The sequence below is a fragment of the Jatropha curcas genome, chromosome 9, assembly GCF_041381405.1.
Source record: "Jatropha curcas cultivar XTBG-Jc1 chromosome 9, XTBG_Jcur_1.0, whole genome shotgun sequence".
Taxonomy (NCBI): domain Eukaryota; kingdom Viridiplantae; phylum Streptophyta; class Magnoliopsida; order Malpighiales; family Euphorbiaceae; genus Jatropha; species Jatropha curcas.
The window spans coordinates 668,992-695,350 of record NC_143159.1 but is presented as its reverse complement, the minus strand read 5'-3'; the positions used below and the strand labels follow the sequence as shown (position 1 = coordinate 695,350).

The 26,359-nt window shown below is 35.3% G+C and overlaps 5 protein-coding genes and 1 non-coding gene across 7 annotated transcripts; 2 read left to right on the top strand and 4 right to left on the bottom strand.

The window, feature by feature from the left end:
- Positions 1 to 275: 275 nt before the first annotated feature.
- LOC105635247 (inactive purple acid phosphatase-like protein) lies at positions 276 to 5,220 on the bottom strand. The gene is made up of 11 exons (XM_012218283.4): positions 4,585 to 5,220; positions 3,991 to 4,082; positions 3,624 to 3,817; positions 2,871 to 2,910; positions 2,703 to 2,784; positions 2,505 to 2,582; positions 2,267 to 2,392; positions 1,708 to 1,829; positions 964 to 1,003; positions 738 to 812; positions 276 to 638 (listed from the first exon to the last, which is right to left on the bottom strand). Exons 1-11 carry the CDS (start codon positions 4,869 to 4,871, stop codon positions 467 to 469), a joined length of 1,308 nt encoding a protein of 435 aa, XP_012073673.1. The 5' UTR covers positions 4,872 to 5,220; the 3' UTR covers positions 276 to 466.
- Positions 5,221 to 6,760: 1,540 nt separating this feature from the next.
- DWA2 (DWD (DDB1-binding WD40 protein) hypersensitive to ABA 2) lies at positions 6,761 to 11,146 on the bottom strand. 2 transcript variants are annotated; one of them, XM_020679746.3, is made up of 13 exons: positions 10,746 to 11,146; positions 10,555 to 10,633; positions 10,321 to 10,453; positions 9,824 to 9,935; positions 9,378 to 9,477; positions 8,952 to 9,079; positions 8,776 to 8,845; positions 8,506 to 8,594; positions 8,254 to 8,299; positions 7,655 to 7,728; positions 7,497 to 7,570; positions 7,361 to 7,419; positions 6,761 to 7,137 (listed from the first exon to the last, which is right to left on the bottom strand). In XM_020679746.3, exons 1-13 carry the CDS (start codon positions 10,760 to 10,762, stop codon positions 7,096 to 7,098), a joined length of 1,023 nt encoding a protein of 340 aa, XP_020535405.1. In that variant the 5' UTR covers positions 10,763 to 11,146; the 3' UTR covers positions 6,761 to 7,095. The 2 variants fall into 2 exon arrangements, with proteins under 2 accessions (XP_020535405.1, XP_012073672.1); XM_012218282.4 differs by having other exon boundaries at positions 10,555 to 10,638; positions 10,746 to 11,140.
- A 160-nt stretch (positions 11,147 to 11,306) lies between these two features.
- Positions 11,307 to 16,535, bottom strand: LOC105635245 (O-fucosyltransferase family protein). Its single transcript, XM_012218281.3, has 10 exons — positions 16,041 to 16,535; positions 15,867 to 15,917; positions 15,641 to 15,731; positions 15,414 to 15,490; positions 14,823 to 14,911; positions 14,491 to 14,674; positions 13,608 to 13,789; positions 12,937 to 13,039; positions 12,226 to 12,557; positions 11,307 to 12,142 (listed from the first exon to the last, which is right to left on the bottom strand). The coding sequence occupies exons 1-10, from the start codon at positions 16,209 to 16,211 to the stop codon at positions 11,701 to 11,703; spliced, it is 1,722 nt and encodes a 573-aa protein (XP_012073671.1). The 5' UTR covers positions 16,212 to 16,535; the 3' UTR covers positions 11,307 to 11,700.
- Positions 16,536 to 18,131: 1,596 nt separating this feature from the next.
- Positions 18,132 to 18,211, bottom strand: TRNAL-UAG (transfer RNA leucine (anticodon UAG)). The gene has a single exon. It is a non-coding gene; the product is annotated as a tRNA-Leu (tRNA).
- Positions 18,212 to 19,031: 820 nt separating this feature from the next.
- LOC105635244 (uncharacterized) lies at positions 19,032 to 24,141 on the top strand. Its single transcript, XM_089726012.1, has 7 exons — positions 19,032 to 19,498; positions 20,149 to 20,238; positions 20,399 to 20,479; positions 20,574 to 20,705; positions 22,276 to 22,494; positions 22,840 to 22,932; positions 23,667 to 24,141. The coding sequence occupies exons 1-7, from the start codon at positions 19,265 to 19,267 to the stop codon at positions 23,826 to 23,828; spliced, it is 1,011 nt and encodes a 336-aa protein (XP_089582138.1). The 5' UTR covers positions 19,032 to 19,264; the 3' UTR covers positions 23,829 to 24,141.
- On the top strand, positions 23,845 to 26,286 carry LOC119369047 (limonoid 7-O-acetyltransferse). The gene is made up of 2 exons (XM_037637748.2): positions 23,845 to 23,985; positions 24,484 to 26,286. The coding sequence occupies exon 2, from the start codon at positions 24,815 to 24,817 to the stop codon at positions 26,153 to 26,155; it is 1,341 nt and encodes a 446-aa protein (XP_037493676.1). The 5' UTR covers positions 23,845 to 23,985; positions 24,484 to 24,814; the 3' UTR covers positions 26,156 to 26,286.
- Positions 26,287 to 26,359: the final 73 nt, after the last annotated feature.

The window sequence follows — 26,359 nt, the reverse complement described above, 5'->3', positions numbered from 1 at the left end:
GTCATGGTTTTTGATTTGTGGAAATTTCAAAACGGAAATACCGCCAATTATGCATATGACATCGCATTCAATCAGTCGTCACCAAAAATTTTGGTTAAAAAATCAGGACAAAATAAATAGGTAAATTGAATGAAAATAAAGCCAACCACCTTAGATGAATTTGTTGAACCAACGTGCAAGATGGAGCTGTCAAATTAGAAGAAAAAAAAAATTTCTGGAAGTATTACCAACAGCCACCTAATAAGCCATTAATACTACTTCCATAGTCAGGACAATGGCTAGCAAAATTAATTTTAAAATTTAAGGTTATGTTCAATACTTGCACAGCATGAAATGGATGATGTATTTACCATCCAAAGAATGAACAAATGGAAACTAAGCAATATCCCATTACAATAGTTGGTAGCATTCTGGATTTAGATGAGATTTTAAAATAAAACCACCTAAAGCAAAATATATAGAGCCTTCAATCTGAAGATGGGGGAGGCAAGTCTGAGTCGTCATCATCAGGCAAAGATGGTGGAGATGAACCAAAATCGAGATTTGGGAAGACTCCAGGGGGTCTCTCCCGAGGTTTAATTGATAGCAATTGAGATGAATCACCCACAACATCAGCCCATCCATAATGAGGTTCAGCCCTTGATCAAAAGTGGACCGTGTCAGTTTAAGTCAAATCATATTATAACATCATCAAACTACAGTTGCAATTCTACAGACTAAGAGAAGAATATTCTTACTCGTAATAGGTTTCCTCATCTACAACAATATCCCAGCTTTCACCTGTTGTGCTCTTTCCATATTTATGAACTTTACTGGACAGATTAAGAAGGCATATTAATACAGCATGTAGCATATACCAACCTTTGATTACAGAGGTACAAAAGAAGAGAGACTAATTTTATCATAAAATGGAACATAAATTCTTTTGATAGATAAATTATGTTGACGGATAAAGTTCCATACCCATTTCCAAAATGTTCTTCCCCCCATGTCCTTGACCAACCTAGGACAAGAAAAATTTAAGAGTTTTAGTATATAAACTTCATTAAATGACACAAATAAAGTGCCAAACATGAACATCACAATTAACTGAAGACTATGTAAATAAATTGATCTTTTAGGCAAGAACATGAAAATCTGGGCAAAAGTTTCTGTTTCCCACAAAGCTTTGGTTATAAACTTCAAAGTAACTAAAATAGTTTCGAGCTATGTTTTACAGGAACATCTAAAAGCATGCTTTTACAAAATTGCAATTTCAAATGCAATACCAAGTCGACACTAAATAATGCAGGAATAAAAAATGAAGCCCAACAAGGTGCGCTGATAGTTAGCCATATAAGTTAAATACCCCATATTAATAAACCATAAATACCAAGAATTAGCAACAAAGAGCAATAACCAAAGTAATTGTAAACATTGGCAAACAACAGGGCAAGGAAGTCCTTTCCCAATGGGATTAGCATATCTCATGCAAATGGATGAATGTAGTCACCAGAAAAAGGATAGCGAACATAAGCATGGCTATAAGACTCTGAGCCATGCAATCTTTTAATTTGTTTCTTATAGTTACAGTCAGCAAAACTCAAGCTTACTGTTATTCGTTTATACATTAAGTCAAAGCTAAAGATACTTATTTGTAATATGCTTATTCTGGCACATGCATAAAGGAAACAAGGTATCCCCACACAAAAAATAGGTTACACTTACGTTCACCACTTGGGGAAACGTGCCATGTCTCGCCCTGCCGAGAACCTATACCAGCAAAGAACTTCTCTTCCCACTTGTCACCCCATTTAGTTCCTAATTCAGTCTCAGCCCATTTATCTGTCCTGGGATGTGAAAAAAATAAAAAAACAGAGTGAAAACTACTTAAAAATTTTTCGAGTTGGGAAGTCCTGAGTACAGATAAATGACAAGAAGAAAAAATCGCAAAATAAACGGTAGAAGTTTTCAAATTTTAGACTATTTATAATTTCCCCACAATGCATTTTCAAGGCATTTTGTTATGAAATTGCCTTGAATATTACATCAGTTTATTCATCAGAATCTCTGTTCCTATATGTACCGACATACTTCACCTTCTAAAATCCTAATTTTCCCATATTCACTGTGGGCTATCGCCAGTATTACGTGCAATGTAAGTCAGATATTATTGAATAAAGCAAAATCACAATTTCTGATGATATGCATCTTTTTTCTATAGTCAATCATATTGAAGCATGCAGATCGAAATCCAACAGAAGATATAATGATAATTTGAGAAAACCATTTGAGAACAGATCCTCTTCCATCATAATGCTCTCCCCACTTCTCCCACCAGGACTGCTCGTTTAGTCTGCCGTACTTGTGTGCCCCCTTCTCAGTCCAACCTTTAGCATCATATTTCTCCCACCTAAGTCCAAAATTGGTGATTCATTATTAATATATATGTTGTATTAGCAAATTGCATACCAAATAGAATAGTTGTATTTATCATACAGTTGTGCATTTTACTATCAGCTTACCATTTCTCATACCATCCAGCATTTTCAGTCCCTGATTTTGCTTGTTTCTGTGCACTCCTCTCTATCCTAGCCAGGTTACTGCAATGAAAACATGGCAGCAATTTACCAACGCAAAGTACAACAATGGTAAAGTGAAATGTATTTCATGGTAAGGCTTTAAATTTTATTGAAATAAATAACCATTGTCACATAGCAGACCTCCATTCATCTTGATGAAGCACCTCTTGCCATGTTTCCCACCATGAATCCCCTTCAGAATTCCTTCCAGATTTCTCCACGCCTATGAAATAAAAACTCAGAATGAAGGTAAGTACTTCAATAGAATTAAGATCAATCAATCCAATTGCATTAAGAAAAGCAATTTACCTAGCTCTTTGTATCCAGACCAGTCACTTTTCTCCCACCACTGTCAAGGAGATCAAGAAATCGAATTAAATGCATCCACCTGGGATGATGCTTAATAGAGTTATAAAAACAATGCCAATGTAGCTAGTTTGAGAAAAGAAAAAAATTCATATATGTCTATTAGCACCAGGATGTTATTTTCAAAAACTTGCCAGGACATCACCTTTTTAATCAACCCTACCAGAAAAAGATGGAAGAAGGCTTTTTTTTTTTCTCTCTTTTTCTTTGGAACCCCCTCCACCACAGCCTCAAATCTTAATAAATATGTTAGCATACCTCTAAGGCTTTCATTTATTAATAAGGGGTACAAATATTGAATCAAAGCACAACTACTAGATACTATAGTGCACTGCAACTGAATGATGGACAAAAGGGGAGAAAGGACAATATCATAGCCAACAACTTTTCTAACTGAAGTGGATGATTAATAAAAAAAATGCTGTAATCTTATTTAAAAAGGAATTATTTGATGGATTCTGGAAATTGTCATTGCTAAGGATGACAATCGAGGTAAAACTAATATTGCAGAGGAACAACATGAATAGAATCTTGAATACAGCAAGTTGCTTTTCTTCATAATGAGAAGGATGATTTTGCTGATTGATTGGAATTTCCATTATCTATATTAATTTTCAAAAATTTCATTTGGTTTGCTCAGCTCCAGCATCACTTATACTCAAACATCCAAATAATATGACCAAAATGATTTTATACCGTTTCTTTCCATTCTGAGGTACCATCATGTGATCGTCCACCCATTCTCGTCCATCTACATCTGTACCCATTTTCACCCAGGTCCTCTCCACTTTCCCTGTACCAAGTACTACCATCTTCGTTGGTACCAGATTCATTGACATTTTCATTCAACAAGCTGATGCCCCAGTCCTTTTCATTTGCAATACCAGTGTCTGCATTGAGGAAACAAGTGAAGATAACATCATTTAGCCATGCCATTGAATCAGAAACTTTTAGATGTAATTACACAAGCAAAAGCCTATGTGGGAGGCTATCATCATAAATTTAACAGGACTATGGCATTATCCGAATAAGAAAATAACATAACCAAGAATTGTAGGTTTACCTCTTTTTGGTGGAGTGTCTCTGGACTGTGGACCAGAACTTCTTGGGGTACAACGAGGAGAAAACTTTTCTTGTTTTGAAACAAAACGAGACCTAAAATAGTCAACAAAGCAAAGCAACATCATAAATTCTGAGAGGTAATGCCACTGAAGTAATAGATTGAAATGCGCGTGCCTCGTGCCCCATCAGATAAAGGAAAGCTGATGGAAGTTAAAAATTCAAATTATTCAGTAATAGAAGATTCATAAGCATCTCTATCACTGTGTCAACAACAAACACATAATTCCACCAATACGTAATCAACTGGAAACTTGAAAAATCTTCTTAACATCATTTCCTCAACACATATAATCTAAACTGCGGAATGTAATTTGCTTAATTAGCAGTCCTATTTTCATCTTGCCAATCCTATCTTAATATGCAGAATAAAGTTGAAGATCGATCATAAAATTTTTCGTATTCTGAAGGAATCGATCACAGTAAAGAATAGGTGATGAATACTACCTATTAAGTAAAATCCAGAAAATCAAAAATCAGTAAAGAATTCACAAAAGAGAAATACTGAAATAAAAAGAAACTAAAAACGGTATCATACTGTGAAGAAGCAAAAGGCAATGCTGGAATGGCTTTAGCACGGACCCTATGGGAGGTCTTCTCATCAATTTTCTCCGAACTCTTACTCGCCCCGCCGGTCCTCCGAATCGGAACCACAGAATCCGAGCAGCAGCAACTGATTCGACTGGCCTCCACTCGGTTGACCAAGGTCCTCCTCTTCTTCTTCCTTAGCTGCAATCCATAAACAGTACTATGAACGGGAGAGATGAGAAGCCGAGTGAGCTTGAAATGAAGCTGAGTGGACAAACCACTGGAACTCGCTGCCATTGAGAACAAAAATTACAAAAATGCCATGGAAAAACCCTAGCCAATAAACGAAGGTTTAAAAGAAAAGAGGTTGTTGGATAGTGAAACGTACGGAATAAGTAGGGGTGGTTTTGAAGTGCAGAGACTTGAGAGAGAAGGAGACTTGGAGAGTTTCAAAATTTAGAAATATATTGTTAAGAGAGAAAAAAGGCCAATGGAAATGGAGGATAGAGAATCGGGAGAATCTTTGCGGTGAGACATTGGATTGACAGAGAGTGAGAGCGAGAGAGATAGAGAGAGAGAGAGAGCGGGGGAGAGAAAGAGATGCGGTGGGTGTGAGAGCAGATCGGTGTGAGATATCGGCCATTGCTGCGAATCCGGGATTTAATCATACACGTGAGCAAAGAGGACCCACTCTGCGTTTTGTATCCGTTATACTTTTGTGGTTGTGCCACGTGTCAAAAATTTAGCCGTCATGTTCCTTGGCCTTTTAAGGGAGATTGGTGGGTGGGGATGGTATTATTTGGAATTTTTGGATGTATATTAATTAATATAATCCATAAAATAAATTATTAATAATAATTAAGTTAATTTATTTATCTCCTAATTTGTCATGCGATGCAAATATTGCGAGTGATAACAGAAATAATTGATATTCTCAATAGCTCAAAAGAGAAATACTAGATTAAGTTGCTATTTTAAAATGACTGTCTAACAAATTATTTTTTAAAAATATATATATATTTAATATGAATAACAAAGAGACAAGGTGGAAAATCTATGAAATAAATTTTAAAAAGAGTTACATGCTAAAGGAAGATGTCGTATTTAAAATTTAAAGTTAGCTAAATTTCTGTTACGAAGTTTTTGTATATAATCTTCCGTACATAAGCCTCTATTAATTAGTTTTACCATATGTTTTTTTTTATTTTATTTTAATTCCTTATCCACTGGGTTTTTATCCAAATAACTCAAAATCCGTTTTATTTTGCCTTTGTTTTCCTCCCTCACACGTTTTCCAAATTGTGAATCCTCTTCTCCCTGTGCTTTTGTTCCACGTGTCGGTACATGGTGGCTTGGTGACATGGAAAGTTGCCTGCTTACCATGAAAACCTGGTTACGGATAAGCTGGAAACGTGGCGGCTCGCTGTCAGGGAATACGTGGCAGAGGATGTGTGCACGTGTCATTATCAGAGGATTGTGGAAAAAAAACTTGGCTCTGTGTGTTGGACGAGGAAATCAAAATCAATTTATCCTAGTCATGAGTCATGATGTTCCGTTTTTGGATAAGCTTAATGTCACTTCAAATTATGACCGTCACCAAACATAACAAAGTACGTGATCGTAACAAAATTTCCATCAAAGGATCAATAGCAGCCACTTGTATGGGTAATGAATTGAAAAGCACGTTTAAATCCCCATCTGTCTACATATTATCAGGTGAAACGTACAATCCATTTGGGAGGAGAAGAAACAATTTCTTTTATTGGATGGCTATGGACATAATTAAAAATCCCACAACCTCAAGAAGAGAATAATGCAAGAAATGTCTACCCAGACCAGCATTCAAAGCTAAACTTATGGCCATGTCCAGCCATCCCCTGTTCATCAGCCCATGACATTGGAAAATCACGTTTAATTGAACGCAATAAAATAAATAAATATAGAATTTAAAAAATAAAGAGTCCACTTATAAATTTTATTAAAGGATTATAAATAATAATTCTATATTTCCATATAAACCAATTTTTTATGTAAATAAAAATTTCAATTTATACTCCAAGCAGACAACAAATAATGATAAAAAGAAAACACATTTAAAAATTTGTTTATTGGATTCTCACTGCAGCAGGAATGTCTTTTTAGGTATTCTGCATTGATTCTCTGTCTCTTAAAAAAGAAAAAAAAAATGAAATCGAAAAACAAACTCCGATCATCTTATTTATATTTTGTCCAAAACAATAACACAAACAAAGTTAAAATGAAACCGAGTCATCTATAATTGTAAATCGACAATGGTAGTAACTTCCCTAAAATCAAAAGAATATTGTTGTGTGCAGCTACTAATCAATTTGCTTCCTTGAAATCCATTCCTAAAGCAAGAATAAAGCTTGAAATGCTGCATCCTTGTTGAGCCAAATGGTAGCCCATCCAAATTCATATCTACGATATGGTTCTTCAGAATGGTTTATAGGGATGGAAAAACAAAATGAGAGTTCCACCATGAGGCCAATCTACATTGGCTTCACTTTTTTGAGAGGAAAGGCTTGACTGATTCTACAACTACCTGCAACAAATGAAAACTTCTTGTGTTTGCTATAATAGGTTTCTTAAAATAAAAATTGTGCAATGTGTTGCAAGAATCCAGACTAGACAATGCATGTCTATACACGTGCTTGCAAGAAAAGGGTATGTCGATCCATGCAGTTTCAACTATTATCCCCGCAGGAAGAAAAATAGAACTTCACTACTGTTATTTCTCCCTGTTATAAAATATAAAGGGGACTTACCCTTCCATCATAAGATAAAGATGCAAAAACCCAAGGCTCACGAGAACTCCAAGCAAGACCTATAATCACAGTTAAAATGCATCAGAATTAAATCAAAATTTACAGTGAATAAAAACCAGATGGCTAGACTGGTTACCATAAACACTGTCTTCGAAATCACTGTATGAATAAAGCAATGGATCAACTTGCCGAGTTGGTGAGTCAACCAAGCTGGCAAAAACAAAAACATAAATGACATAAGAGAATGAAGTAGGAAGTCATAACAAAATTCCGGGATAAAGCCAAGAAAAAGACCTTTCAGATGCCCTCTCATCACCAGTCAATGTTGAAGCTAACCACAAGTTTACAGTCGAGTCTGTGCCCCCACTCTGCAAAAGCTTAATCATGGTCAGGAAACTGTAAATACATACCATAGGTAGAAAGAACACAAAACATTGTTACTTCAATTGTCAACGCCATCCATAGATTAATGCCGGAAGGATATTTTCCCTTCCTAAATCAGATGATGATGGTGAATGACCCAAGTCAAACCTAGACCCAAAAAATCAACACTACTTGATTGTATTGTACTACCACCCTTAGACTGTAGCATGACCAAGGAGCATTGAGAATTGCTACCATTTTTATTTTTTTTTTGTTTTTTTGGCACTCCCTGTTGCCTACAAATGGTCCCTTTGTAAAAGCAAATTAGCTCATAGAAATGCAAAAGATGCTTTTTGAACAATTTATGATTTATGAATATTCCAACCTTTCCATCAATTATACTGACAATTTAAAAGCAAAGATCCTCTTTGGAAGCAGAACTTTTTTTTTTTGATTAAAAAAGCAGATTAATGTTAAGTAGAAATATAATAGTAAAATCTTTATTTGATAGAGGAGAGTAAGGAAGAGACCAGAATCAGCCCGCCGTACTCTGGGTTACATGCAATAGCCCAAGACCTGAAAACAATTATAGACACAATGAGACAACTATACCTTAATATGAGTAATCTACAGGCACTAGAAATGAACCAACTGAAGATACAAATTTACGCAAAAGAACTTAATAAATGCACATAGAAACATAAAATAAATGGTTCATCAACAGTGAAAATGGCCAGAAATTAATCAGAGATTCAGAATGTAACGGAGTACAAATTGAATACCAGTGAGCATGTCCAGGAAGTTCTTCAATAGGAACCTTTGGCATTCTAAGGTCCCATATACGAACCCCAGATTCCTCCTCTGCAGTAACCTGCAATAATTAATTTCATAATGCTAAGAAGTAGGATCAACTCAAAGCACAACTTATAACATCCAACAGGAATTACTAAAGACATATGGGTAAATGGAACAAAGTGAATAATTAACTTCACAATGAATTTAAATTTTAGTTCAGCAAGCATGCATATTGCTAAACAGAGCTAAACTCTTACAAGAACATGCTTCTTCTTGGTGTTATAATCAACATTGCGCAAGTGGGCACAATCAATTGAATTTGTCTTCCTGTAAGTATAAAAATAATGTTATAAAAATAATCCTACAAAAGAACTAATGCGAGCACCTCCCAACAAAAGAAGAAGAGGGAAGAAATTTAGGCAAGATATGATACTTCATTGTTCTTAGATCCCAAAACTGGATTGCGGATTCACAAGTTGCTGCAATAGCATTCACATCATGTGGGTCCCATGCCCCACCAGATAAGTAATGCAACATACCAGCTGACTCCTTAGAATGCACCTAGATTTTGCAGTAAACATCTGAATAAGTATCAGCATAGATTCCAAGGTATTGACAAAGACAAACACATATTTTTACAACTGAACTTCATATGCAGTCCAAAGTTGCAAACTAATGTCTTCTATCAATTTTCTTTCCACATATTATTCTACAAATATTTATCATATTAATCTTTTAGTTTTGTAAGTTTTACTCAAGAGACATGAGCAAAAAAATGAATTCGCGAGCAATTTATGTTTTGTACCACAAACAGACACCACAAATGTCATTATGCCAGTATCTTATTCTGAACCTCTACCTGGGCAGCTTTTCTAGAACAGTCTAAACTCCACAAGAAAATATTCTCCTCGTCAATGCTGATCAGCTTATCATTTCTCCCTGATGGCCACCACAAAATGCTGTTTGATACCCAAATGAAATTAGTGAGCCAAAGTTCCATACAAATAAAGCATAACATATAAAATTCAATAGGCTAAAAAGAAACATCATGTGAAAGCTGCACAAATAAAGATTATAAGACAATATTGGATGAGAACCAAATCTTTCTGATGATACTAAATATAATATTTCAGAAAATTCAGAATAGGTAGATTTAGTTTTCAGTTATCCCTAAAAGGATCTCTTCATTTTTGATAATTTTAGCTAAATCAGACCTTTCAAATAACAAAGATAAGTCACCACTTCCACTGTTTGAGAACTGGATGCATTGGCATTGACTACTACGAGAAGAATATACAAACTTACCAATTAATCTTTCCAGAGTGTGAATCGAGGGAGGCAATTTTTTCCAATTGAGGTGAATTTAACTGACCATATAACTCAGGGATCTGCCATACTGCTGCTCCATATGACTCGCCTTCAATATTAACAAGAAAACTCAACAGATTGGAATTGCTCATGGTTTTGTAAAAATTGTTAGAAAGCAAAAAAATATTGTCCAGCAGAAATTTTAATTTTTCTAATAAGCAATTAATTCACTGAAAACCAAAAAGCAACTAAAAGGGTTTAATGATCATACTTTGATAATGCTGAAAACATCATATTATGAAGAAATGTTAATATTGAACTTCAATTGTGCAACTTAACAGGTTAACATAGTATCGAACATTTAATGCAGCTTAATTAAAAGCAATCAAGCAACTCGAGCCAGAAAACTACAACTACAAACAAATTACACTGAGCGTAAAAGAATGAATAAAAGAATAAGAGCAAATATAACCAGTTAAGCATGAATTAGGTACCAGTAGAAAAGACAGTGGAGAAGATGCGTTGATCAAAGGGACACGAAGAGAGGTCCCAGATCTCATTAGGATGCGAAAACAGGCCCTCGCATATGAGCTCAGTTCCACCTGAAGATAGCCGAATCAAATGCACCTGAGCATCAGAGTTTAATTCAATATATTAGATCGAATGGTTAATAAATTAAGCAATCACTTCCATTCCAACTAATCAAAGAAAAAAAAAACAGAGTATACCTCATTTTCTTCTCTAAGACTGAGAGTGCCAGTGATGAAGCTGGTATGATCTGTGTCTGCTTTAACATCTGATATGCATCTAGCCTAGACAAGATTGAGATGGATTTAGAATCAAAAAGAAGTAATATTATGATTGTACAAAGGTATATAAGGATTATGAAAAGTAGTAACTTAGGGTTTTGCATTTTGACCTGATATTTGAGACCATATCCTATGCCTGACGATCCTCCTGGCATTTTTCTCGACTGCCTGATACCACAATCTACCTAACTCTCCATGCTAAATGGCACTAATTTGATGTCTTCTCCTCAGTAGATTTTTCGTTTTCGTTTTCGTTTTCGTTTCTGTAACTGTAAGAAAGTTATTTTATTTTATTTTATTCCTAAAATTAATAATAGCATTTTGATTTAGTTGATTCTATTATCAGCGATTTTTATTAAGCGCCGTGGATGAGTTAAGAAAGGCCCACACCACATCAGGGCTCAGGCCTCTTGCTACTGTGGATTTCAATTGATTCTTTAACCGTTGAACATAGAGTGATAAAATTTATAGTTCGCTAAAAATAAGTTCTGAGTTGTGAATTTCATGAAATCTAATAATAAAATCGTCAGTTCTTTAAAAATGAGTTTTGAATTTTGAATTCCTTGGAAATAATTGAATTGATTTGTATTTGCATTTGCAGTTTACTGGGTGAACTTACCTTCGCGCGAGCATAATAATTTCTCCTTCATACCTAAAAGGCTAAGACAACGTGGAAAAATCTTCAAAATTTACTTTCAATTATGATAATTCTTTCCCTTTTAACCCTTCTCTCTTTAATTTCTTGTTTCAACTCTGCCCTTCTATCTATCCTCTCCTTTTTTTTACAAAGATGTCTAATAAATGTTCCCATCAGCAGCTCAACAAGCAGTTTCATAAAGCTCAATTCCAAAAGTCTGGGTCTCATATCCATTTCCCCGAATTCCACAGCAAAAGAGACGGAAGGCTGACTGAGAGATATTTTCAACTAAGAGACCCTTACCTCGCTGATGCTCCATAGATAAATAGAAGATTAACAACACTGGTGACATGCCGAACACAAGGAATGGAATGGAATTTTTGAAAGGAATGTCTTGCATCTTGCATGTGTCATAAACCCAAAGAAGTTCAATCGGAGACAATTTCTTCCAATTCAGGTTCCTCAGAGTCGAATCCGTCGTAATCAAAACCTGAGCCATCAAATGGAACTTCCTCTGGCGGGCCTTCTTGATCCCCATCATTGTCGGGTTCAGGCAATTCTAGTTCATCGTCAATATTTGGATCATCATTTGTGTTATCTTCTACTGTTGCATTATAACCCTTCCCATACTTTCTAGGTCCTGAATCTTTCTTTGCTTTGGCCTCAGAATCTTCACAGATGCAGGTGTGGGGGTTCTCATGGAACTCTCCTCTGCCTGGTCTAACCTCCTTTGGCTCCCCCATGAAGCCCCGCTGGTAACTACGCACTTTAGAAGCAAACACATCCCATGTCATGTTACCTTCGTTCAAGAACAATCGGTACAATTTTTTAGCATTTGGACGAATGGTAGGTTTATGTCCAAAATATTTCCTACAGTTTAAGGAAACAATGAAAATTAGGCACCTGAAACAAGTAACTGAAGAATAAAGAATAGAAAATGAGAGATCAGTTACCTCCTTCCAGCTAATATTCTAGCCATATTACCATTGTTATTAGTAACAAAGACATCACTTTCATCACAAACAATAAAGTCTAGTGCAGCCATTCGGGAAGAAAAAGAAGAAAATCGTTCCAACTCTTGCTTGCTGGCTAGAGTCTCTTTCGTATAGAAGTTTGGGAAGAGTGCTTTTAGGGGAGCCAATGTTTCTTTGCTTCTGTATACTTCTCCAGAGGCAACATAAATATGAACATCACTGCCATAACCCAGTGCTCTCAACATCAGACCAACTTCCTTTGGAGTGAGAGGGCATTTTCCATGTCTTCTTTCCTTTTCAGGGTTTTTCATCTGCAGATATATTAAAAATAAATCTCATACTGTTTCATCTATTCCAAACAAAATCAAATCAACAGAATCTAAAATTATTCAGGAAAGATGTGAAGCAAATCCTCTTTACTACAAGACTCGTTATATTATAAATAAAAATATAGCAGATGTTACGAGATTGCTAATCAACCTGTGATGAATATTGAACTTATTCAGACATAAGAACTTGCAATCAACAAATATTTACAAATCCACACATATTATAGATATCATAGGGAATTTCCAAATTAAACCTACAGTTAATGCTTGACATGTAGGTCTCCATTCTTCTTTCTTCAAAAATTTAAATTCAATGTTTATGTTAGTTTAATTTGACAGGAGTCAGTCACTTGAACCTTACATGTAAAGTTTTCCACCTCCTCCTTATGGCACCCAGTTCTTCTCTTTCCTGATCACCTCCGCCGTAATAGCATCCGGAGAATGCCAACATATCAGGCTCAAACCTGCGGCAAGAAATATTTAATTGCATTAAAAAATCATACAATGATCATCAAAACTAAATTATAGTTTCTTGAATGTAGAGTCAGCAGCTTAAATATGAACCTAATCTTCTATATGGTGCATCATATCAACCCAGAAATTCCGGGTCGTCATGCTCTCTTATTAGGTCATCACCCTATATTTATGATTTTAACTGTCAAATCAAACAAAAATGATGCTACAAGTCCCCTCCCTGAGCATGCAAGAATCATAGGGTTTAAAATATGTCCATATCATCTGAAAGTCGTTCAATCATATTCATATGTGAACAGGGGGGTTTTATGTGCATATCAACATGATTCCATACTTTATTTTAAATTATTGATAAAAACACATTGACAAGCAAGGATGTCTAGCAGTGAGAAAAATGCATAAAAGATGGGGATAATCAATTGACAGGTTGTGAAAATACTTGACGGTTAGGCCCGTGGTCCAATAAATACAGCATAACAAAACAAGATGAAGTTGTCATTACTAATTGATGAAGGTCACTAAGAATCCAACAGCTTTTATGAAACTCAATGAGAATACCTCAGGTGCAAGGCAATGTAGTGCTTGCTTTTCATCTTCATCCTGTGTACTAATGTTTTGCCCATTTCAAGAATAGAATCAGTAAACTTCAAAGCGTGATAGTTAACTCTACATCTCAATTTTTGCAATTGCGTGTCCAATTTGTTTGCGAGCCTGTAATCAAATTTGGTGAGCTGAATTGCCTGTCACAGAATCAAAACTAACAATGTCATTTTTAAAATAATAAGCTAATCATTAATAACACCAACTATAATTGATTAATTAAAGCCATCTAAGATTTTCAAATGACAGTATTCTGAATTACAAGGTGCATACAAATAGCAATATAAACAAAGAGCCAAGGAAAAACAATGATTGTAGTACAGTTGTAATGTCAAAGCAAGAGATAGCTTGTATGTGATTCCAGTCGATGTGATAAGATATGTTTCATCACAAATGTAGTCTTAAAACCCATAATGGCCAACAGCAGAATCTTAAACCAATCAAATAATAGAGTTAAGAATGAATTCCATTAAATGTAGCATTAACATTTAATATAGTTCTACATTAAGGGCTTCACATGTATTTTCCTTATCAAACATTTCATCCACCATCTGAAACAAGTTTCCTCCGCCAATGAACATTTTAATCACTGCATGGATGCATTCTAAACTGGACCTAATGGTCACATTGGCAAGACAAGACAACCAACTCGGCAAATGAGATTGAAAGATAAACAAACAAACCTCTGTTGATGCCTACAAATAGGTATAACATGATTTAGATACAAATAATGATAGAGGCAGGCAATAGAAATATAGGATACAATCCTGGCAATAAAACATAACCAAGTTTATAGTGTGATGAAGTAAGGAAAAAGGGTTGTGGAGAACCAAGAACTTACATGCCTTTTCAAAAGAACGGGTAACACACGATTTTGATAGCATCTCTCACTACACTTCCTCGGAACACGCATATTTCGTGGAGTCCAAGTTTTCCCTCCCCTTTTCGGAAGGCTTTTTATGATTTTGACATCATTTGATAGAGAAGATATGAACCAATCAACATCAAAAATCTCAGCAAAATTACTGCACAGAACAAAGTAAAATAATAGTTCTCTTTCATATTATAATTCACATTTCAAACACTTGTTCTTTTCTAATATTTGAGCACTTATACAATATTGAAGAAATCAACTTGCAAAATAGTCACAGTCATTGTCATGTCATTACAAACCTTGCATCCTTCCAAAAGGATTTCTGGTCCAGCTTCGGAATAACAAGAGTAGCATTTAGAATACGGGCAGCAACAACAGCATCAGTAATCTGCAAAAGTGTGAAATGAAACCTTTTACCAAATGGGAAACTGATCAAATGACTTGTAGATTTATATTCAGGATGCAGCAGAGTAGCAGCACAACATGGTCCAAACATCCTAGTAAAATAAAATACATCTCTAGGTAAGACACCACCAGACCCAATGTTACAGCCACCATAATTGCAATGATTGAGATACTAAATCGTGCAATCCATTCATAGTAAAGTGAAATCATACTTAATCATATATGTTTGCTTTCAACAAACAAATACATGTAAAATTACTCCAGTTCTGAGTTCCTGAATGGCATGTTGAGACGACAAAAAACCATACAGTTTCTCCGAAACGAATGCTTTTGTATGCATGTAATGTTTTTACTGGAATTGGGACAAAGTAAAAAAAAAAAAAAAAAGAAAAAAGAATTGTTTCAAGGGTCTGGCGCACCAATCAAACTGGTAAGGGGAAAACACCAAGAACACAAATGTACAAAATGGTAGCCCAAAAAGGTACCCCAGTCCTTTGTTGATTCAAGCCTCCACTTGTAGCAATCAGCAGATAACGATCATGTTGTGTTATAGTGTCAGCATCTGCAGCATGATTGACGAAGTTCAGCTCAAAAAACTGATTCAATCCCTAATGCTATTTACTGTAAGAGTGAACTTCGTTACAATTTCTTTAAGCAGGATAAAAAACATAAACAAAGAAACGTGAAAACAATTGTAAAGAGATATACACACTTGCAAAATTCTTGCTAGCATTACTGCATCCATAGAAGAATTTGGAATTTCTTGATGTCCAAATATCATGACCCAGTCTCCCTCCGCCCCTCTAATGCATAAAACAAGACAAAAGAAAAATAAGCCAAGTCCCGATCCAACGGAAAATCTCGAATAGCTCCAACGGAAGTACCTGTACAGTAACAAATTCAATTTTAAAAATAATTGAAGGAAAAGAAACCCTAACCGGGACACGGAAAACTGGTTCTCCAATAGCAACATCAGCCTCGACAGCTAACTGAATAAAAATGAGAAAAATAAGATGAGTAAACAGGAAGGCATCTGAAATTTGATATGCACAGATATGTTTCTATTGATATAAGTGTATGCGAAGAGCGCGTGATAGAGGGAATGTGAGCACCGAAGAGTCATGCGGGCGACGGTTGCCAAAGCTATCGGAATCTATGGGAGACGGGGCGAGAATAGAGATGAGACCAAATAGAACGAGAAGAACTCCGGAAACAGCAGATATCAATGGAACCAAAGTACGGAAGCGGTTGTAATAATGATGACGGCGCCTAGGAAAAGCCATTTCTGGTTTTGGTGAAGGTCAGGAGAACTAGCACTTCTCTCCCTCTGAAGTATATCCCTGTATAGGTAGAGGGAGAGGGTATAGTTAGAGGGAGAGGAGTTAGAGCCAAAATGGATCTGGTTCTGTTAAGACTCCATTGTTTAGTGGAGGGAGAACCGGCGTAGTTTAAAAAAGTGATAAACGACAAGGACGTTGAGTTAGCGATTTTGTATCAGATGGGTTTTTGGCGCAGAGAGAAAAATAGGAAAGAGTGGATGGAAGACACGGTGAACCGCCAAATAAAAACGAAAAGAGACCTGTAACCAGTAATTGTGAGCTGGCTCAGTCAGTTTTCGCTGTTGAAAGGGTATAAATTACCTACCCACGGCCGATGTAATGTTACCTATTTTTATATAATAATAATAAAAAAAAATCTATTTTTTAATTTCCTTTCAGCTAGATTCCATCTCAGTGACAGATTGGCCTCTCTTGGTTGTCGCCGGCACCGATAATGTTCCAGTCACGTGCGTAACACGTGAATGCTTTTGACCTTTTCTTTTTTATATACAAAATAGTTCTTAATTTAAATATGAATGACACCTTAAAAGCTGTTATTAATTGGTCCAACATAATAATAATTGGGATAATGCTTTGAAGTTAAAACACTAATAAATTTTGAATGAAAGGTTATTTTCCAACATGGCAATACTGTTTCGAGGTCAAAGAACTCAACACTAATAGAATAATTGATCGACTAGAATAATTAACGAGCAACTGATTGCCAAAAAGCTAATATTGAAAAATAGTACTGAGTGATATATTTTAAACAATTAATTTTATATACCCTGTATTATATTATAGTCAATTTCAATAAAAAAATTAAACGCAAAATTTATTAATAACGATACATATTTAATGAAAATATATAAAAAAAATTAAGAACTTAATTGTAATTTTACAAAAGAAAAATAGTTTATAATTTCAAAAAATTACTAACTGTACCCTTTATAAGACAAAAGGAAATTTTTTTTTTTAATGGGATCTCTCTCCTAATTTGATTATTACAAATGACGTGTTTTTTTTTTTTTTCCTCTATGAAGATTTTATTTTTCACTTTCTTTTTTAAAATCAAAATTTGATTTTGAACTTGGTATTGGACGACTAATTTGATTATGTAAGCTGTGTAAATTGTAATGGTACGCAAATTGTGTTTAGTTAATGACTGATGCGCATATTATCATTAGAAGCCCATTATGTCGGAAATACGGTGACGTCGTGTTGAAATTTCGAGAGGATGACATTATTTTTTATTTTATTTTGTAAGGAGAAGATCACGTGACCTTTGGACTACTCTATTGACAGACGCAGAGATGCATTAGAGGGCTGACATGCATTAGAGGGCTGACGCTGAGAACATAGGGGTCAATATTTAATATTTAATTCGAAAAAAAAAATGCTTCCGAGTTGCAAGTGCTTCATTCGGTTTGCAAGTATCCCATGCCATTATAAGACGCAACACCACCGATCAAACTGAATTGAATCGATTTGAATCATTTAATTTGATCAATTTTTATTATTTTAGTTCGATTTTAAATCTAATTAATATTTTTTTATAAAATTGATTCGAACCAAATAACAAATTTGGTTCCAATCAATAAATCAAATCTTTTTTGACTAATTGACTGAACCAAAACAGATTAGTTCGATTCAATTGTTAGTTTGGACTAGAACTTAAATCTGGTCCATCAGACCACTCGATCATACTGCCGGTTTGGGTTTTGCACTACATACCCAAATATATTTTATGACAGCTGTGGGATTGAAACCCAAACCCACACCCTCCAGACTAGAGCCTATCGGTTCAATTTGATCAGTGATTTTGCACTACAACAGGTCCCCAGATATAATTTAAGGTGTTAAAAAAGCACGAAAATCGTTATATGACAGCTGTGGGGTTTGAACCCACGCCCTTTCGGACCAGAGCCTAAATCTGGCGCCTTAGACCACTCGGCCAAACTGTCCAATACATGTGTTATGTTTTGTTATTTTCCCTTTTAGCAAATAAAAGAGCAGTCTCTTTCAATATCTTCCCTTTATTAATATTACGAAAAAGGAGTTTTTCTTTTCCATAATACCGCGTGATCAAAATGGAAAGACATTTTTTAAAGATTTGGAAAAAAATATATATATATATAATAATAACAATTTTTCAGTTAATTATTAAGTTGAATTAAAATAGAATAAGTTTGATAACAAATTTATAAATAATTTTAGTGAAACTCCTATTTAATTTTCTGTACCCATAATTTTTTTAAAAAATACTTTATTATTTCATTTCTCCAATAGAAAATGCACTCTCTTGTTTTTTAATCTATAATTACAATCGTATTTTCCTTTTCAAAATGCGATAATTTTTGTAATTTTCTTTTCTAAAAATATGAACTAAATTATTAATTTCTATTAATATTTGCACAGTTTTTTTTATTAAAAATGACATTGACTATCAATATAAAAATATAAGAAAAAAAATTAATACTATTATTATTTTTTTAATTTGTATAAAAATAGAAATAAATCTATTTTATGGGATAGAAGTTTTACGTAATAGAAAGTGTGGGCGGAAAATATCAAATTGAAACATAAACTGAATAGTCGAGCGGCTGCTCAGCCGCTCAGGCACAATACTAACTTGAAACTTCCCTCATTTGCTGGGCCCTAAGCCACTCACGCCTTGGTGTGAGTTAGCCGAATGGCTGAACAGCTGCATTTTAATGGTTCCCATGCTGTTAACAGAATAAACGGTTACTTAAAACTAGATGTAGCGAGCAAAGCAATCTTAACCACCCGATTGCAAAAATACGATAATCGTCTAGAACCAACCCACAGCTATACGGTGGAACTGAACTCTTTCGCCAAACAAATCCTCATCTCTGGGAAGTCTTCACATCGCAAGACGGTCCTGTACTGTCATCCGCCTGAAGTTCACTTCACTAGGGTTAATGGCGAGAATATAAAATAGCATTAGAGCTATTTAATTTCAAAAATTGGTACTGTGAAAAAATTTACTGGAAATCATGTTAGCTCAGATGAACTCGTTGACTGTGAAACCCAGCCTTTTTGTACCTAAATTATCTTCTTCCTCCTCTAATTTTATTATTCTTGTACCTGGTCGACATACAGTAAGCTTTCCAAGAAGGACGAAGGATCTCACTGAAGGAAGATTAGCCTTGAGAGTCAGAGCTTATGATTCTTCCAAGGATGATTCTGCGAATAACTCTGGTGATTCCAAACCACCCAATGGCACTCTGGTATGTTTGCTGTTTTATCTTTTCTTTATCACTTTTATCAGTATTTATATGCATATTTGTGATTTAATTGATGGTTTGTTTTGTTTGTGCTTTATGGTTCTGTGTAGGTCTTGAATTATATTTATATGTTTTGATTGGTAATAGAAAAGGAGTATGCAATGTTGGTAATCGCGATAGTCACTGGTCAATGGAATATATGAAAGAGGTCAAGGCACGTTTGGCTTTGGAAATGGAGTCATTTAGACATTCCGTTCTAATTTTATTTCTTTAGGTAATTAAACAAAATGAATGATAATTTGAGTAATAGTAAACAAAATTTTTAGAGTCTGTTTTCACTAACTTTAATTGATTCAGATATAGAAACATCTTGGAGAACTGGAATCTTTGAATGCTAAACGAGATGGAGTTCTCAAGAATTGCATTCCATTTATCTTCCAGAGTTAAAGAAACATGTTCTACTGTTTAACTGGAGAGCAATTTTAACAAAAAGTGAATTTCTTCTTCTTTTTAATATAATTGAACAGGATAAGGTTTCCATACAAGTATTAGGACGTTTTGAGTGGAGAATTTTAATCGACTACTGTTCTTTGATTGCTATACTATTAATATGTTTGAATACTGTTTTTGAATCACCTCTTTGGGATTTGCAGTCAAAGACCAGGAGAGAGATTCTATTGGAGTATGTAAAAAATGTGCAGCCAGAATTCATGGAGCTATTTGTGAAAAGGGCACCACAGCAGGTCTTCAAAATTCCCCCTTTTGGCACCATTTCATTTGCTTTCATAGGTTACTATTGTGTAGTTTAACTTAAATTGTCAGAGGAGGCCGATATGTCCATGCTATAGTGGTCTTGGTGGAAAATTGGGTATGAAACATCTATCTCATAAATCATTTGTTTAGGTCGTTGAAGCAATGCGGCAGACAGTGACAAATATGATTGGAACATTACCCCCACAATTTTTTGCTGTAACGGTTACCACTGTAAGTTTATTTGATATCTGTGGACTTGCTGATACGGAGAGACAATAAGTTTGCATTTTTGGTTAACTAAAATCAGCTTGATTACTTGTTTTAGGTAGCTGAAAATCTTGCACAGCTCATGTACAGTGTTATGATGACTGGTTATATGTTTAAGAACGCACAATATCGCTTGGAATTGCAACAGAGTTTGGAGCAAGTTGCTCTTCCTGAGGCACAAGATGAGAAGGTAACTTCTTTCTTTTAAGGTTGTTAATTCTTGACACGTAATCAAATTTAAATCAGATCCTTAGGTTTTGTGGTTGTTTTGTGAGTCCATAACCTACTAATTATTAAATTATGAAAACCCCCCTTTGAGTCAAACCATATAGCTTCTGCGTCAAGTTATTATTTTCAAGTAAATTATTATCTTTTTTCATATCAATAATCCTTCTCCCGATAGCGATTATTGAAATAACTCAATTCAGAGGAAATTTTCTGCCCGGAAGCTTTAAGCACAATAATAAGTTATAACAAGAACAATGAAAAATAAATCTAATGTCATAAACTGGAATCGAATTAAGTTACATCAAATCCCTAGTATAAAAGTTTAGCTAGACATAGTAATTAAATAAAACTCATTCATGTTTAAATCATTCATCATACTTAAGACAATAATGAAAAGAAAAAAAAAAGAAGAGTTTAGAAATAAAAACTGTATCACAGCTATATAGATGGCTTCCTTGATTCTTGGCACAAAACTTGGATGCTTAAGGTCTTAAGAGGAAGAGAATTACGTAGAGAGTTGCATAAAAAAACGAGATCCCTAGCAATGAGAAGTTCCCTTCTTTATATAGAGCTCCTGAAGGTAAGTCTGACTCCTTTTAGGAAATAGAATCCTTATTTGGTGCAAAATCTTTTATAGGAGATCATGACTGTTTAGGCTTTTGATTTCTTCTTAATTAGGACTCCTTTCTCTCCCAAAATAGGTCTAGGTCTTGTTTAGTATGTTTAAACTCTCCGAGGCGGCCCATGTGAGAAAAAGATGGATTTGCGTATTTAGTTCACGCTAATTCTGTTCTGCGCAGCACGGGCGTGCCTTTGTGCACGGGATGGGCGTGCTTTAGTCTGGAAGTCTGGCTAGTGAAGCACGGGGTGTGCTAGGCAAGCACACCCTGATGAATCCCTGAGGCACGGGCGTGCCACCAAGCACAGGCAGGGCGTGCTTGCTTCTGTCACTCCCGCCTAGAATTGTCATGGGCGTGCTAGGTTTGACACGCCTTGATCCCATTTTGGCACGGCCGTGCCTTTTGGCACCACCCTGGCCGTGCTCTCTTCTGTCTCTCCTTTGATTTCCTTAGCTTTTAGCACGGTTGTGCCTTCTAGCATGGCCTGGGTGTGCTAGAGGCTGAGTGTCTTGCCTTGAAATGTTCTTTTCTGTGCCAAATTCCTACAATTTTCTCTTAGATCAAGCGGATTAAGAATCAAGGAAGCTTTGAACAAAATTATACTAGAATTGAATTTAAAATCAAATTAAACTAATAAAACTTACTAAAATCCTAATAAAAACTATATTAAAAACACTATAAAATTAACACCTATCAACACGTCACTACTAAGGTGATTGGTATGGTTGACAACTTCATCTTCATGCACATACTACTTATACAATTGGTTTTGATGGATAGTCTAATATTTTTTTCATTTATTTTTCTATTTTAAGCTGCATTTACATTGCTGAGTTTGTAGCAGGAGGTTTAGGTGTTTTTGTTTTTCACTTTATTTTTGCATTACATAATTAGACGCTACAACTGTTACAGAATGTGCCAGATTATGCTCCTGGTACGCAGAAGAACGTGTCTGGTGAAGTTATCAGGTGGAATAATGTTTCTGGTCCTGAGAAAATAGATGCTAAGAAGTACATTGAGTTACTTGAAGCAGAGATTGAGGAACTCAATCGCCAAGTTGGTAGAAAATCTGCGGATGGGCAGAATGAGTTGTTGGAGTACCTCAAGTCTCTGGAGCCCCAAAATCTGAAGGTATAGATGGTTATCACCTTTTTTCCTTTTTAAATTGTGTTTGTTTTCAATTGCAATAACAGATGTCGTAACTAAGATGGTTCTAACATAATCATTCTGGGTTACAATTGTTATTCACTGTTCTTGCCGTATGTAAGAACATCTATTTATGATTTTCAAAGCATCAAACTTAATATTTGAAATATAAATTCTTTTTCCAAGTCAAAATTTTATGGGAAATGGGTCTGCTATAATCTTTACTTTCAATAACCTCTTTGTTTCTTGTTCCTTTTGCTGGGTTGAATGGCGTAACATTTACCTTGATTTGCTCATTCTGACTTCAAATTCATGTTTATGATTCTTTAGGAGTTGACGAGTAGTGCTGGAGAGGATGTTATTCTTGCAATGAACACCTTTATTAAGCGACTTTTAGCTGTTGCAGATCTGGAACAAATGAAGGTTTGCTTTTTTATTGAACCACATAAGCTTTGTTAACTGTTTGTTGGATTATTGGTGGTTAGGTTTTTAATTTGACTGTATTATACTTTAAAATATAGCTAAATGGATTGGATGTTTAATCCGCCAGAGAATTTGAATATTTAAAATGCTTTTTGCCTAGCATAGTGCTTAATTTACCTGTCAGTTCTACATTATTAAGAGCATGATATGATTCAGAGAAGACAACTTCTTTGATGATAGTGCAAAACAATAAGTCAAAGAATGAACTCACATAGTTCAGTAAGACATTTCAAAACTATGATTATGAGGGTTATGCAAATTACACAGTATGCATTTGTCAAAGACACAAGTCATATCTTTTGGTTAGATTGAAAGATGTGTTAATCTGTGTTCATAGTATCAATTAGGTAATATCTTCATATTTAGATGGAGAGTGATGAACTTCTTTGGATTTTGTTGACCTTTAAAACAATCTTGTTTGCGAACTTGATACATTGAACTTTTTTGCTCCCTTTTCATCCCTCCTGCCTTTTTCTACCCCTGTCTGAATTTATTAACAAGGATTTATGATTTGAAAGTTTTGCAACACCTGGATGTTAATTGGAAAGTTTTATGCATCGAGCTTTTTTTAAAGGGTTGATGCAAGTAACTGCACTTGTTCTTGTTTTTGAACTTAATGTTTGTTGAAATAAATTTCAGTTTTGAATTTTTTCAAACTTCATTTCTGGTCACAGACAAGCATAACAGAGACCAGTGCAGCAGAACTTGCCAAACTGCTTTATTGGCTAATGGTGGTTGGATACAGCATTCGCAACATTGAAGTTCGATTTGATATGGAAAGAGTGCTTGGTACACCATCAAAGCTTGCAGAGTTACCTCCCGGAGAAAACATTTAATCACTTGCATGCATGGAAGTACCAAAAATATACGTTATGACATTGGTAGAGCACAATAATCTACTGCTGGATTGATTATGCGATGAAGCTGGCGGACATTTTTGTTCTCATCCATGAAAGCAGCAAAAGGCTAATTGCAGAACTAAACTACCAGAAAGTACGTGTTTTTGTATTCTGCTCTTTCTATAGTATATTGACTTACTTATTGAGGATTGTTGGTAGAATAGCACGTTCTGATATTTAAATTGGGTCTAGATTCTTGATATGTTATCTCAAATTCTCGCTAATGAAAAGATTCAAGTTTAGGAAATAATGAATCGTGTTTCTTCTCGTTTTGGTTTTGAGATGGAGAACATGATTAATCTTGAACTAATCTGTTGTGAAACTTGTTATTCAAAAGTACACTTGTTTATCCCACGAAGGTGCAATTGAGGCGATAGCGAAAGGATTGAAAACCCAAATGTACAATGTCCTCTCGATTGGCTGGAGCTCCAAGAAATTGATAGAAGCTGTGACTTCAACAAATTTTCATTTTTAACTTGCACTTATGAAATCTCCATGTGGATACATGACCATCGGGGACATGTCTGCTCTTTGACATTATATATTGTTTTTTTTAATTATTATTATTGGATTACTATTTGTGAATTGACAGAAAAAAAGGTGGCAGATGGATGAGGCAACTTTCCCCATTACAATGTCGCGGCGTAGACAAGAAACGACGATCTTCCCAAGTTTGAATGTTTTTTATTTTTTATTATTATTTTTTTTAAAAGGCCCTTAATTGTCTTGTAATGAGCTGTTAGCCTCGAGAATGAGTGTTTTAACTAGACAAAATATATAAATTGGAATGGAGAATATAACAAGAACCGTCTCATGTTTTTAGGTTATCCTGTTCCTAGTTATCGACGTAGTGCTCCAATGTACTTGCTTTTAGGTTTTAAATAGCAGCCATGAACGCATGATAAGCTTAGTGTACTTGAAAGATGGAGATTGAAGTCTTTTCCAGAGAAAGTATCAAACCACCTTCTCTGACCCCTAGTCACTTGAGAACTTACAAGCTTTCTCTTCTAGACCAGCTTATGCCTTCTGCACACGTTCCCATCATCTTTTTTTATAGGCCAATCGATCAACCTGTCATTCCTGCAAGATTACAACGGCTAAAACACTCTCTATCACAAGCCTTAACTTCTTTTTACCCATTTGCCGGAAAAATCAAGGATGACCTTTACATAGATTGCAACGACGACGGTGTTTCTTACACTGAGGCCAAGGTCAGCAGTTTTCTGTCAGACATTCTTGGACATCCTGATACCAAAACAATATTTAAGTTACTTCCTGATGATTCCTACTTGTTGGAAACATATAACGAAGGAAATGGAATTCCTGTGGCAATGATTCAAGTCAATGTTTTTAAGTGCGGTGGGATTGCTATTGGGACAAAAACGTCACACAAGATCATAGATGGTCCAACGTCAACTTCCTTCCTCAAAGCCTGGGCAGCCATTGCTCGCGGTTCAGGTGAACTAGTTGTGCAGCCTAGTTTCACTGCACCTTCTTTATTCCCACAAAATCATTCTCTGCCAAAAGATACATTATTGGCTGTATGGCCTTCATTGGTAAAGTTTGGCAAAGGTGTTATGAAAAGATTTGTGTTTGATTCTTCTGCCATAGCCACTCTTAAGGCTAGAGCTTCCAGTTCTTCATTTGTACAACGGCCAACTAGAGTAGAAGCTGTCTCTGCTTTCATTTGGCAATGCACAATGGTTGCTTCTGAAAAAAGAAATGGCTCGTATAAACCCTCTGTTTTGTCTCATACAGTGAACCTGAGAGGAAAGAAGACAGTCCATTTGCCTGAAAGTTCAGTTGGGAATCTTCTTTGGATGTCGATCGCAAAATGTTGCACAGAGGCAGAGAGAGAATTGCATGTTCTTGTGGGCCTTCTAAGAGAATCCATTTTAAAAATTGATAGTAATTTTGTTCAAAAACTAAGTGGTGAAGAAGGGTTTTATAAGGTTTGTGAGTGTCTGCAAGAATTCAGTGAAGTGTATTCTAATGCAGGAGCTGATTACTTGACATTTAGCAGCTTATGCAAGGTTGGAATTTATGAAACTGATTTTGGGTGGGGAAAGCCTATTTGGGTGAGCCCTGGTGGAGTTATTGGACCAGTGTTTCAAAATCTGGTGTTCTTGAATGAAACAAGTGGTGGTGATGGAATTGAAGTTTGGTTGACCTTAGATGAACAAGATATGGCTATTTTAGAACTTGAAACACATATACTCTCATTTTCTTCCTTGGACCCAAGTCCCCTTCAATTATGTAATTAGTTCATCTTTAATCTGCATTTTATTCAAGAATAATTAAGATTTGGAAAAATAAATAGAATGATTTGCTCACAAAAAACCTCTGAAATCAGATAATTTGCTATTTATCTTTTATTTGTTTGGTTGTGTTTGGACTTATAAGTTAGATGCCATGACAGTCAGTATACACCAGAATTTGTCCGGTGAAGTTATCAGATGGGATAATGT